The sequence below is a fragment of the Hyperoodon ampullatus genome (genome assembly GCF_949752795.1).
Source record: "Hyperoodon ampullatus genome assembly, chromosome: 9".
Classification (NCBI taxonomy): Eukaryota; Metazoa; Chordata; class Mammalia; order Artiodactyla; family Ziphiidae; genus Hyperoodon; species Hyperoodon ampullatus.
The window spans coordinates 9944235-9959102 of record NC_136922.1 but is presented as its reverse complement, the minus strand read 5'-3'; the positions used below and the strand labels follow the sequence as shown (position 1 = coordinate 9959102).

The following is a 14868-nucleotide window of genomic DNA, read 5'->3' as shown; positions in this document are numbered from 1 at the left end:
GGTAGTTTATGAATAAGCAGTTGCTAACAAAAGTGTATTCAATTACAGAGTCAAGTTTTCTTACCTTTAGTTGAAAAGACCTTCAGGGGAAGATAAGGTAACTGGTATACAAAATAAATGTTGATCATATTAAAATGAATCAGCAATGGGGAAATATCTTACAGCATGAAAAATGATCTCTAATCTCATGTAAGGGCTTGATGAGGGGAATGTATCCAGATCTTGACTGGATGGTAGTGGTGAGAAGGGAAATTGGGCATGAGACTTCATTTTGATTTGAAAGAATCATAATTTAAAAATATTTGAGGGACCCTGGCATAAAGAGTAAAAGGAAGCCATAAGCTTTTCCACTGATCTGTGGTTGAACTGTAGTATTAAGAAAGTAGATCGGGCTTCCCTGGTGGCGCAGTGGTTGAGAGTCCACCTGCCGATGCAGGGGACGCGGGTTCGTGCCCCGGTCTGGGAAGATCCCACATGCCATGGAGCGGCTGGGCCCATGAGCCATGGCCGCTGGGCCTGTGCATCCGGAGCCTGTGCTCCACAACGGGAGAGACCACAACAGTGAGAGGCCCGTGTACCGCAAAAAAAAAAAAAAAAAAAAGAAAGTGGATCAATAGCCAGTTGAACTTTATATAATACAAGTGAGTAGTACAGAGTGGGTAAATAACAACTACCAATTACAAACTATCGGAAATGCTAACATAGTGTAAAGAGCATGTATGTTGAGCTAGGAGATCCCTCACGATGAAGCTTGATTGCTTGTCTTCTCCAGGCTGAAAGGAGTGATGCCACATACTATGAACTTGGCCTCGGTCAGCCAGAAGGAGGTAAAAAGTTAAGTGTAATGACTTAGCAAAAAAGAACCAATTGTAGTTTGGTTAGAAATAGAATACTCCACATTTATTTCAATGTCCTTATTCCTTTCATTAACCTATTTCTACTTGCTTAACAAATATGAGAAATACTTTATAAATTAAACAGTTTATAATAGCGTAAAAACATAGCTACTCTACTAAAAGGTCTTTCTTAGCTCTACATGCATCAGACAGCTGCATCCTTACTAGCCATATGCCCACTGAGAACTCACTTAACTCCTCAGAGATTTGGTTCCCTCATTTGTAAATGCTGTGATCATCATCTGGGACAATGGATGTGAAAGTAGTTGAAAGTTAAAATAGTGCCTTAAACATCACTATCGTTATTATTATCATCACAACTCCCCAGCTGTATAAGATGGCATGTACCAGAGATAATTACAACAAAAATATCTTCTTCGGGAATTACTCTGAAACCTCAACCCCTCTGGAAGCCATGGAAACATCACACTCTGCGGTCCTTGCTTCATCATTTTCAGTGGGATTATGGAATTACAATAAATGCTATTTTTTTAATTCAATGTGGCACACTCTAACTGTGAGATTAAGTTATATGTTTCTTACAGATCAAATAATTTCCCTTAGAATTGTTCACTGTTTGGGTGTATTTTACCGTGAAAGAACTGGAAAAGCAAGTAATGCCAGAAGGAGAGTCCTTATCTATGTCATTGGGATACATATGATAAAATATAACTAACATTTGTTGAGCACTTCCTACATACCTGTGTTAAGCGCTAAACACCAGCTGTGTGATGAGACTGCCTAGATTCAAATTCTGGCTTTATTATTTAGTACTTGTAAAAATATCTGTGTCTCAGTTTCCTTATCTATAAAATGGGGATAGTAACACAGACTTCATAGTTGTTGTTGTTGTTTTTGTTTGTTTGTTTTGCTTTGTGAGGATTAAATGAGTTAGTATATGTAAAGCACTTAGAATACTGCTGGGCACGTAGTAGGTGCACAATAAAAGTTCTTCCTCTCTCCTTTCTCCCCTCTCTCTGGTCCTCATCCTCATCCTCCTCCACTTTCTCCTTCTCCATAATCTGTCTACTCAAGGTCTCACAGCTAGGAAGCTGCAGGGCTGGCATACTGTGAAACACTGCAGCCCATACTCTTGGCCACTAAGTGATAATAATTGACATGACCAGATGCTACTGACAAAATTTAGAGCTCACTTTAGATTAGAACACCACTGAGCCAATTCATCAGCAGTGCACTTCAGTGTTCTATTACACAGATCTGTTAAGCTGGGGAAAGGATTTCTTTGTTAAATAGCTGTTTAAAAGCAGCAAAACAGTATGCTAGTTTTTGAAGATTGAAGAAAAAGTTGAAAGTTTGAGAAATTAACTTTCAATATAAAAAAAAATTCTCTAAGAACAAGCAAGATTTTAAAAGGTATTCTTTTATGTTGATTTCTAATTGGAAATGTTTTACATTTATGCTGACTTTTCAAAAATTCTGAAGTTAGAAAGCGTTTTCTGAGAATATTTAGAAAACTACTCAAAGGCATGAAGGAGAGAAACATTCTTAAGATATGCGATTGAGTTAAAATCCTCTCTAACCACTTTCCAACTTGCTACATCATGACAAATACTCATCATTAACCATGAAATGAATGCAATTTTCCTTTCACATTTAATGTTATATTGGAGATATTATACAGTATCTTTCATACTTTCTGGAACTGCACACAAGTAACATTTCATAGTAGCAGATGTGTGACATCACATGAAAACTTGTAAAACCTTTACATGAAAATCACATCTGTCAGTCTCCACTATTATTTTCACTGTAGTTGTATGGTTTGCTTCTCCGTCTGTGCCAGCAAAGGCAGCTTTGCATGAAAGCTGTTCCAGGAAATTGTGTCTTCTGGGCTAGCTAGTTAAGCAAATTGTATAACTGCCATTGAAACCAAAATGTAACCCAGCAGACATAATTTCACAAAAGAGGAGAGAAAAACACATTTGTACAAAAGTCACAGCTGTTCAACTCTACATTTTGCACTTTCTTCATTAAAGAAATTTCCCTTTCTTTATGAACAGTGACAGTTACATTTCTAGTTAGCAACTTTAGGACTTTTTAATACATTGCTAAGTGCTCTACTATCAAGGATTTAGTGTCAGGAAAACTAGGGCTAACCTATTTCTGGGTCTGCATTGACCAGAAATGTGATCTGTCTGTCCTGTCTGCAGATGAAATAAGGAAAGATGTTGAGTATGGTTCACTGTTCTCTAAAATACAGACCTGCGTGGCTGTCTCTATAGCTCCAAATGAGGGGCAACATCCCATATTGAGACCCACAAAATATGGACTCCTCTTCATTCAGGACTTGCTAGTCTTACTCTTGGGGGCTGTGGTGTGCAGGGCCGCTCTCAAGTCATGGGTAATGGAGCTGGTGGCTCAGAATGAGTGAGTTAGAAGCCAGCCTGATGGGGCTGTGCGCAGCATGGCTCCCACTGTCAGAACCCTCCTGGGACACTACTAGAGTGCAGCCAGGGGGGAGATGTTCTCTGGGGACCCCTTATTCTTCTCCAGTGATGAGTCCCAGAAGCTTGTTCAGACCATCATGTGAGGATCATGAACACTACATTTATGGGATGCATTTCGAGCAAGAGTTTGGAGCCTGGGCTCTGCGGTCACAGTGCCTGGGCCCATTCCTCTCAATAATGTGTGATGCTGGGTAAGTTACTCAACTTCTTCAGCCAGAGTTTCCCCATCTGTCAACTTAAGACAATTTACCTCATTACACTATACAGAGGATTATAAATGTGCTAAAGACTGTTGAGGTCTTAGCCCGCTTCATGGCACATACCGAGTCCTCAGTAGATGTTAACTATTTTGATGATATGATACTTATATGATTATGAAGATAATTTTTCTGAGTTTTAAATATATTAAACCTATAATCTTAAAATTGCATTTGCCCAGGACAGAATTATGGCACAGTAAAGCCACCAATAGTGGTCAAAAATTATCCAATCCGGGTTTTCCAGTTTCAAGTTGTACAGACACTTTCCTGCTCTTGACTGCTGAAATCCTACCTGCTTGTCTGAGGCTGGCAGGAATGAGTGTTTGTGCAACTGTGCCAGAGGCACAAGGCTGATTTCAACCTGACGTGCCCTGCTGATGATAGACAGCCCACTCCACAACTTCCTCTCCCAGTTGTTGATCTGTCTGAAGAGCAACTGACTGCTAGTTAGACTTCCAGTGTCCCTGCATAGGCTTTTTTGTCACTTGGCAGGAAGGTGGAATGTTTTTCGTATTTTGTAACCAGATCTCTAATTGTGTAATTTGGTATGTAATTAAACACCAAAAATGATAGCTCTACAGAGAACCCATTATATAATGTAAACATACAATGTTTACAAGTTGAGGTATTTTAATTATTTTCTTCCAAAAGAAGTTTCTAAGAAATATTGGCATATAGTTCTACTTAAAATTATCTGGAGGTATGGATTATCTGTCTCAATATTTTGATTGGTCTGATACACACACACACCTAACTATTGCTATTGGTATACCTTATGGAATCATGTAATGGGGAAAAAGCCATGACAAATAGTAGAACTGGATGCAGTCTGAAGGAAGTTAAACTATTTGCCTCACTATAACCTGTATCTAAGACCTCACAATCACTTGAAATCTAAAACTATTAAATGTGTTAGTCTGATCTAATTATATAAGACATAACTGACTAAATTATGAATAATTTTCTGACTATGGTGATGATACATGAAAAATGAAGTGGAGAAATGTAGAAAGAAATGTAATTTAAGCAAAAAGAAGTACAAAGTAAACCATGTGAAATGTAATGATAATGAGGACCATTTTCTTTTAGGCTTATAGCTAATGTCCAATTCAATAATTAACTACCAGCAGCAGATCTTTACTTGAAGAACACATGCCTCAATGATCAAGAAGGTAGGAAGCATTGCTTTCGGTCATGTGGGTCTCTCACCTCTGTGATAGTTAGACAGAGAAAGAAGGTTTGACTTAAATACTGTTTCTCACATTGGAAAGCACTTGAGGACATGGAAGAAGAATCTGAAGATTTCGAACAGGGCAAGGGTCAGCAAACCATGTTCTGCATGCCAAATTTGGCCAGCTGCCTGTTTTTGTTAATACAGTTTTGCTGGAACATACTACACCCATTCATTTAAGTGTCACCTATGGTTGCTTTCAAGCTACAACAGCAGAGTTGAACAGTTGTGACAGAGGACATTTGGCCCCCTAAAATATTTGTTATCTGGCTCTTTATGGAGCTTGCAAATATCTAAACTTAGGAGAAGGTCCTTGTTCAATGAATTCTGCAAGGAAGTGTATTAAAGATGAGATCTGGTATGTCACATACCTCCATTCTCTTTCCTTACATGGAAATATCTTGGATTTCAGATGTAATAGGTTTAGGCAAGGGACAGTCTAATTCAACAAATTAAGAGAAGGTAGCACTTATTGAAAATCTTATAACTATAAGGAGCCTTATAACTATTTACAAGTGATTTCCCTTTATTTTTGAAATTAGTGATACCTCCATGTACATATCTTAATTTTTGCATCTATTGAGTGTCTACATGATGTTAGAGAATTAGATACTATGTTAGAAAATTGCATTTGGCAAAGGAAGTGAATTCACCTTCACTGGAAATGACTGACTGTGGTGCCAAAACTGGGGCTTTTCCAGATGAAGATGGTGGGTCAAACTATTCAAGACAAGTGCTCATGAAGGAGATGCCCAAGGGCAGGGAGCACACAGGTCATCCTCATCAGCACCTCCCCAGTGCAGAGAAGGGCTTGACACTTCGTAAAAGCTCAGTAACAATTTGTACAATTTACTACAAAAACAATTTAGCAATAATGCCATTAGTCTGTAATCCTCTACCATCTAGATTATTATTGCTAAACAATATGATTGGAGAAAACAGAGTTAGATCTTGAAGGAGAGTTTTTCAGCCTCTGCATTTCTTGGTTATCTGGTTTTGTTATTCACCCAAATAACATTAACAACGTGACACAATAGATAAAAAATAAAAATTTCTCTATCAGAAGAGGGGTTCTGGAAAAGTAAGTCACGTATTTAACTTTTGAAAATTATGAATACTATTTGATTTTCCTAAGGAAAAAAATGTGTATATAACTGAATCCCTAATAGGGGCTTTATCCTGAATAAAAGGATGCATAATATGTATCATATTATGCTAAGATACATACATTAAGGTAATGAAACCTCCAATAGATAACATAAAAGTCCAATCTACAAAATATACTCTTGATTTAAAATGAGGCCTTAAAAGAGAAAAAAAAAATCTTAATTTTATTTCATCCCTCATCTGGAAAGTATGGTTGCTTCATTTAATTGACTCTGAAATCTGGTTTAATGGAGTATCTCTTTTACACAACTAGTCAGCTCCCAACATTTTGATTTCAAAATGAAGGGCATTTCCTTTGATGTCTTTAATTATCACTCATTTAGAGGACAGTGTAAAACACATTTTTTCCAACTGGTGTTTTAGAATCATGAGTCAAAGGAAAGGAATGACAAATTAGCCAGCTGGAGAGCAAGAGACAGCTAGCTAGTGCTGCTAGAGTCTTTGTGGGTACATCAAAGTAAGACAACAAAGGAATAAAGGGACTGTTAGCCACACAAGCTCAATAAATGAAATACTAACACAATTTCACAACACATTAATAACAAGTTAATATCAAACTTAGAGACTTACTCAACATAATAAGTGCCATATATGGGATCATCGATTTTTTCCCAGCCATATGGAAGCTCTGAAAAATAAAGAGTTATTTCTTTCAGTAAGTAACAGATAACAGTATTTCTAATAAAAAGTAATACAATTTAATTGTTCGTGGATTGCAGAAATAGCCTACTAGGGTGGAATAAAGCATTCAGAGTCAGCACCAAATTTCAAATGCATATTGTAGGGACTATAAGAAGCACTGACTTGAAAATTGGCACTTAAAACACAGAACTCTCTTCTCTGCAGATATACTGCTGGGTCTATCTGTTTATCCCACGCCAAGTAGTAGAATGGCACGTTATCACCACTCAAGGTAATACAGAAGGCAAATTGCTTTCCTGAAAGAGCATACAGCTTTCTCATTTATTTGTATTGTTAAAAGGAGCATTTCAGGATAAAGATCCTATTTTCAAAATATATTTCTGAGAATAGCAAATTGTTTCTGATGACTGAAACAAAGACATTATACATTCTCAATTGACACCCCACTATTCGAGATGGTTAGATTGCTTTTCTCTCTCCATGGGTCAGAATTTGAATATTGCCAATAAACTCTTTGGGTATATTTTTGTATAAAGTCTAAAGTTCTAAACACACTTTCCTTGACACTATGGTTCATATTTTCAATTCTCCACAGCAAATTTTAATAAATACACGTTAAAATATCAACAATACAATAAAAGCTACTTTAAGCAAAAACATGTTATTTGAAAACCAGGCTTTGTGTTATGATACTGTTTCCAAATACACTAAGCTTTTATAATTATTAACTCCTATTAATATGAAGAATATTCTAGTTTTCCTCATATACATTAATAATACATATATAACTTGAAATCTAAGTAAGATATATTGACATGCTCTAAGTAATATGTTTAAATGACACTTAAAAGTTTTATTTTTATATGTAGTAACACATTTTCACTATAGAATAGCACAGTTATAAAAGAAAATTAGAATCACCTGCAATCCTGCCATCCAGAGATAAGTGTGTGTGTGTGTATATATAATTTTTAAAGACACTAGATCATATAGTGCATATTATTTTTACAGCCTAGTATTTCTACCTAACAAAATATCAAGGGCATCTTCAATGTGAATGAGTGTTACTGCAAAATATCACTTTTAAAGTGGACAGTAGTGGTGTGGGGTGTGGCCAGAGCCTGTGTAATCTCACCAATCTTCTATTATTGAACATTTGGGACTTTCCAGTTATATATCATCTGTGTTGGACTTACTAAAGCCTAAATCTTTCATCATTTTCCCAGTAATTTAGTCATGATAAGTTCCTAGAGGTAAAATTTCAGATTAAAGGGCATGTACCCTTTTATGGCTTTTGATAAATGTATACCTATATTTATATCCAAGTTGTTGCCATCCACTCACAAAAGAGAACCAATTTATAACTTCACTGGGAGTTTATGAATTGACTTTGTTTCTCTGTACCATCAAATTAAATACAGGTCCATAATTCCTTATCCAAAACTTTTTGGGACAGAGAGGTTTTCAAATTCATAATTTTTCTGATTTTAGAAGGATAACACGAGGCAAACGTATTCTGTTCCATAACACCTCAAGCAGAGTCTGAAAAAGCACCTTATAATCAAAGCCATGAGTATTTAAGCAGCCCAAACCATGTGATGCTCACTAACAGGCACAAAAAAAGGACCACTTCACGTAAGTTAGCACTGGTCTGCCAGCATGTCCAGGTCAGGTTACCTTTTGCTGCCAAATGAGTATAAAAGGCAGTTTTTAGAGCTTCTGAATTCTGGATATGCAGATAAAATACTGTATATCATTATTTAAAAAATCAACAAACTTATTTTTTAAATAGTATCTCATAGTTGTTTTAATTTGCCTTTTTTGGATTTCTAGTTAGTTTCAACATGTTTTATTTGTTCATCCTTGGGCAACTGTTTTTTATTTTGTACATTTCTTGTTTTTCTAAATCCATTCATAAGAGTTTTTTTTTTTTTACTTATTAAGAGTATTAGTCCTTTGTTACATACGTTGCATATATGTTTTTAAGAGTTTGTTTAGATTTTAATTTTGTTGAACATTTTCTTCAACACAGTTGTTTTAATTTTTGATTGGTAAATTTCTCAGTGTTTTCCTTTATGGCTTCTATCATTGGAGTTTAGCCTAAATACTGAAGAAATTTTTCAAGTTTATTAGTTTTTTTAAAACTATAAAGTCTAGGCTATGCCTTGGTTTAATAATTTTTGGATTAGTCATATATTAATAAATATACAACATCAAATTGTGAAGCATCTTAAGAAATTTTTCTGTCAAAATGATAATAAGAATATTACTGAGTATTTACTATGGTCCGGGTACTGATGGATTTTCCATGTACTAACTCATTTTATCCATACAACAACTCAGGATTTAAAACCCCTGTACTTTGGTTCCAGAGACCTTAGCCAATTCAGGTATCAATTTAGGCACTCTGTTTAATACAGCATAAACAATACTTAATTTAAAATCATGAGAATAACTATCCAGATGGTCTTTACCAAATTCCCCAAGCTATTGGAGAATTTGGCTATAAAAAAGAAAAATCCATTTGACAAACATCTACTGAGTGCCGTTTACAAGTAGCTTAAGTAAAAGAATACACAGAGGACAAGAATTGATATTATGAATATTTATTATTAATATGGCTGAACACATGGATTCATATATATAATAGGTTTAATATCTCCCCATGAATACAATAATATGTAAAATAACAATATTTAATAATTTTCAGAGTAAAAGCCTAACATGGTTAGTTTTATGAATACTAGTCTTACTTCTTAATGGCACTGCCAAATGGAAGCATTTCATGGTCAAATTTAAAAAATTATCTTTTACAGTGTAATCTATTCCTTCACTTATTCCTTATCTTTGGCTCTTTTTTTCTGAGTAAATTATTAATGCTAAGCAATGTATCTCCGAAGTATACACATTGATTCTTTATCTTTGTGGATTTACAGTGCCAAAGGTTCTGGAAACAATTCATTGGCATTCTTTCCCATTTGCCATCATGAAGTGTCCATCAGAATTTAGGGGGAATCTGATTTGCTTTTCATAAGATATTAACATAGTTTGTTTATTTCATATTTCCAAAATAAACTATTAATTCATGCCTAAACAAAATTATATATTATAAATATTTATACTTTAAGATGAACTATTAAGTGGTCCTTGACTCACAATTTGAGACAAAATGATACACTGTAGCTCTAACCTGTTACAAAGAGCTGTCATTCATTTCATTTACAAGGTCTGCAGGGGATTGATGGATGAATGTTACAAGAAACAAGTAATAGAATAAACACACTGGTTCATTTGTAACTATGACAGAATAGGTATAAAAATCTACAACCAATGCTTAAAATGGTATGTGTGTGTGTGTGTGTGTGAACATATATAGGAATGTGTATGTGTATGTATATATGTTTGTGTGTATGCATGTGCATGTATATGTGGACATGTGTTTGTGTGTATTCCCGTTAATGACATTCCTCCTGAGTGGCAAAGAAAAGCCAAGTCATAAAATAAATTCTTAAGATTAACTGAAGAGTATACATCTACATGATGAAAAGTTAAGACAGTTAAGAACCATCTTTCACTGTGAAAAATTAGCTATCTGGACTTTAATTCGTTTTTAAAAACCAATTGCTTCTTTTTAAAATTAAGCTAACAAACGAGAAAAAAGAATTTCCAATTTTGTACTATTTGCCCAACCAAGCAAGTATGCAGCTTGGAACTCTTGGGTCCTGGGTTATTTAGAATACTGTATTCAATAATACCTGACAAATTTGCAGAGGATTAAGGTCACACTAATGAAAGCATAACCTATACTATGCAACAGAGAAAAATAAACACTTGAGGTCAGCAAGGTTAATGCTGTAATTGAGATTTTCTTCAGGCCATGGAACCATGGGGAAAATTCAGTGATTAGATATTCCTATAGTGATCCACTCTGCAAAAGTCTGTGAAAATGTCTAGGTTAATTTGTAGTCAGTCATATAAGCTTCGTAAAACTTTAATAGAATCAAAAATTAAACAGGCATCTAGTTCAGCCTGGATTCCGCCACCATGCTCTTCTTTCTATTTATTCACTCTGTCTAATTCTTATTTATTTGTTAGGTCCATTTTTGTTGCAGAAAACTGGGACTCCTTTATTAGCTCAAAAAAACATTTTTCAGGCTACAGCTGGGAAACTTGTAGAATCCAAGGATAGTATTCCTTATGGAAATGGGACCCAAATACTGAAAAGCTATAAGGAACCTAAGATACACTATCTCACTACTTTGATCTCTGAGTTTCCCAATTCTGTACCCAGCCTCTTCCCCTGCATCCACCCTAATTCATTAATCCAGTTCGTTTTCTTCAAAATAGATCCAAGTTACTTAGCCCGGCAGATCACTGTAATGGCTGTCCTCAGGTCAAGAGCCCACTCACATAATAATCAGGTATGGCTGGGGGCTGTGCCCCATTTTTTGCCACATTTGGCAAACACAAATGGAGGAACATTCTGGAAAATAACTGGCCAGTACTCTTCAAAAGTGTCAAGGTCATGAAATAGAAAGACTGACTGAGGTATCGTCACAGTGTGTAGAGGAGACCATGGAGACACGAAGAGTAAATGCAGGGTGGGATCTGGATTAGGTCCTGGACCAGAAAAAGGACATCAGTGAGACAACTGGTAAACGCCAAATAAGACTTGTAGATTAGCTACTAGTCTACATGAATGTTAATTTCCTGACATCAATAATTGTGCTATGAAAGATGTTAATATTAGGGGAAGTGAGGTGAAAGAAACACTTTGTACTATTTTTGTAATTTTTCTGAAATCTAAAATAATTTCAAAATAAAAAAAACTGAAAAAAGCTACTTCACCAACTCTCACTATTGATTAGATGACTTCTACTCACACTTTATAAATATTCAATCAGATACATATAACACTGAATTAATTTGGATAGTGTTAAATTTTTAAACAAAATGAGAATGTAGGATTTCTGCATTTTTAGTCTTCTTTTATATTATGTTGACTTTTAATAGATATTTCCAAGAAAGTAACTTTTAATTTTGCTATATTACCTTTTTTTTTTTTCTGTTGCCTATCTTTCTGCTCACTGGAAAAACTAAGTAAATGCCATGTTCATGTTTAAGTGTTACTGCATCTTGAATCCTAGAAATACAAATTCAGTAATATGAGTTCAAAATCTGGAGTCTGGTTTTGTTCCTTTCCTGGGGGGCAGCATCTTGTATGGGTCATAGCATGGGTTACGTTAATTCATAAAAGTTGTGTGAAGGCCCATCCTGGTGGGCAGCTTAAAAAGCCAGGAAGGTGGACCAATTTAGAAAGCATACTAAGTACTAAGAGTTTGGAGACAGGAACAGGGACCAGAATGGGGGACCATTTCCTTCAATCCTATGTTATTTTATTTGGACTTGCTTTCTTAAAAAAATTGAGTCTCTTGCTATTGTGCTTTAGAGGTGATGACATCACAAGAGAACATAAGAAACATATAAAAGTTCCCTAGGTAGAAATAATATGCAATATAGTGATAGCTACTACCCATATTAAAATCTTTTCCTACAATTTTTATTAGATTTTTGCTGTATACATAGTATATGAATTGGGAAGTATAACTAAATTTCCCTGGAAAACTCATTTAACTTTTGCTCCCAAGGAGTATAATTATAAAAGTAAATTCTGAATTCATTCTTGTTTTTAACAAAATCCATAAAAGAATGATATGTTAATCACAGTTCCATTTCCCTACATAAAGATAGAGTTGAGTGTATACTTCCAGACCTTTCTCTGTGTGTCAGGACTCAAATTTGCTCCTATTTACCAGAGAATTTTATTCCATTCAGTCACAAAAATAAACAATCAAACAAAACAACAAATTTTAGAACCTAAAATTGAAAATAAAAATTGTTCCTGTATGTTCTTTTTCATCTTCCTCAGAGAGTGTCTACATGCAAGAGCACAAACCCAGTTGACATCATGGAAATATAGGCTAAGAAGTCTTCATTCATGGGCCTGGGTATAGGAGTTTTACTATTTTTTTACAGTGGAAAGGAGAACTGGCTGATCTGTATTTTACAACATTGGCATTTAATTCATGTTATCATGTGGATTCAGCCTGAGTATTTCATTACCCCAGTATTATAATGGGTTTTAAAAGTATTGACCACAATTTCAAGGGCTTGTTGTAGATAAAACATACAATGGCACAAACAAATTCCAACTAAATTTATTCCTTAATGTATCTTACCAAATTTGAGTAGAAAATGTATAAGCTTTTTCTGACAGATATTGATATATAAAGAAATGTGTGCTCAATAATGTTTTGGGTATTCAGGGGCCCTTTTCTACCTGGAAAAAAGGTTGTCAAATATAAATGTGAACGTTTGCAATGTTAACTTAAAGATGACAGAGTAATATATTTGAGATGGTGACAAGAAGTGGTGGCAGAAAAGCATGACACAAAAAAAGGATGCTGTCTGGTAAAGATTCAGAAAGAGTCATATTTGGTTTAAGTTTGCAAGCTGCACTAGAAGGTGAAAAAGTGATGAATCTAGTAGGTGTTTTTTTTTTTTTGGTTGTTTGGTTTTGTTTTTTAAATTCCTAGAGCTTTGGAGAAAGGTCTGGCCATAATGAAAGATCTGGGAAACAACTATATGTTAGGACTTCAAATATACATCTCCAGTTTCCTCTTAATTTCTGTATGTCTAAATTAATCCATCTATTGATCTATTTATCATCATCATCCACTTAAGATCCTTTATTGAAACATGCTGGGCTCCTTTAATGTAAAGGCTGATATCTAAATTTTAACCTCTCCACCTAGCCAGAAAACCATAAATATCCACTAAGAGAACAGTAAAACCATCTATAACCCACATCTACAACATAATTAGGAGAAAGAAAATACTATGCACTTGAAAAGGTATATGTAGGTAGAGACATAAACACCCCAATCTAGCAGAACCAGCTCAAGAGCCCATTCTAGATCAGAAAGTCAGGTGGAGAGTGTGCAGAAAAGAAGAGAGGGAGCAAGGAGCCCAGGGGTGGAAGAACAGACAAATCACCCTCAGAAAGGTAAAGTCCTGTCCTGAATTGGAAAATGCTAACAGACATGGTTGGTCAGAACACAGCTACTGGGGAACCGAAAAAAAGATGTTTGAAAGTGAGCAGAATGAGAGATGGAGTCTTAGGAAGGCACTTCTTAAGAAGAAGAGGGAAATGATGTTGAAAGAGGAAATGGCCCATGGAAATTTGGTTATGATAGGAAAGAATCATGAGGTAAGAATCACAACTTCTGTTGTGTCTGAAGAAACAAAAAAAGAATCATAAGATCATAAGACATACAAACTATTCCCTCTGCAAAAAAATATATCATCTACTAAAAAATTAGTACTGCACAAAATAAACAGAAGAGGGTGCTCATGGACTAAGAATGTAGTAATCTACCAAACTCTTTTATTTTTGCTTATACAAAACTGTTATTGCCGGTTTAGGAAAAAAATAAAAATAAATAGAAAGTAGATATTATTCATAAAGTTATTATAAGAAATCAGAAAAAAAAGAAATCAGAAATGAGAGTCAAAGCAATATGACTAATAAAAAATTATTATCCTTCTTCAAGCATAAACAAAACACAGAAAACTGTAATGAAATCTCAAGATATTTTCAAACAAGCATTTATAAATATAAAACAACATTTTGAATCAGAAATTTAAAAGTTCAGAAATGGACAAAGAACAGAAAGATAGTAAGAAGAGTTGACTAAAATGAGAAAATAAATTAAAAAAAAAAGAATCTTTGAAATTAAAACTAAATTACAAGGTACCCAAGAGAGAATCAATTCAGTTGGAATTATAATAAGGACCACTGAGGAAAGACATGGCAATAGGCAAGAGAACAAAATGAAATAAACAAATAGTAAAAAAGAATCAGAATGAAGTCATCAATATAGAACACAGGCAAAGATAATCCAGTATATGTATAATTGGAATACATAAAGATGAAAATAATAGAACTAATACTTAAAACTATAATCCAGAAGAATTTCCAGAAATAAAATAACTGCATATATTTCTATATTGAAAGGGCTGCCCAAGTACTTGGAACATTGTCCCAGAACAGTCAAATCCAACACAATAGCTATCAGTTAACCATTAGACTTAAATTATAGAGGAAAAACTAAAAGGTAAGTTCCTTACAATAAAAGAAAAAA

The 14868-nt window shown here is 34.7% G+C and overlaps 1 protein-coding gene across 3 annotated transcripts in view; it reads right to left on the bottom strand.

The window, feature by feature from the left end:
• The window catches only part of MAGI2 (membrane associated guanylate kinase, WW and PDZ domain containing 2), a gene marked incomplete at both ends in the record, with an annotated part of 1325315 nt that overhangs the window by 331268 nt on the left and 979179 nt on the right, over positions 1-14868 (bottom strand). For all 3 annotated transcript variants that reach the window (XM_079710838.1, XM_079710839.1, XM_079710840.1), the window contains one exon: positions 6593-6650. In XM_079710838.1, the coding sequence (XP_079566964.1) occupies positions 6593-6650 (58 nt within the window). The remainder of the gene's footprint in view (positions 1-6592; positions 6651-14868) is intronic.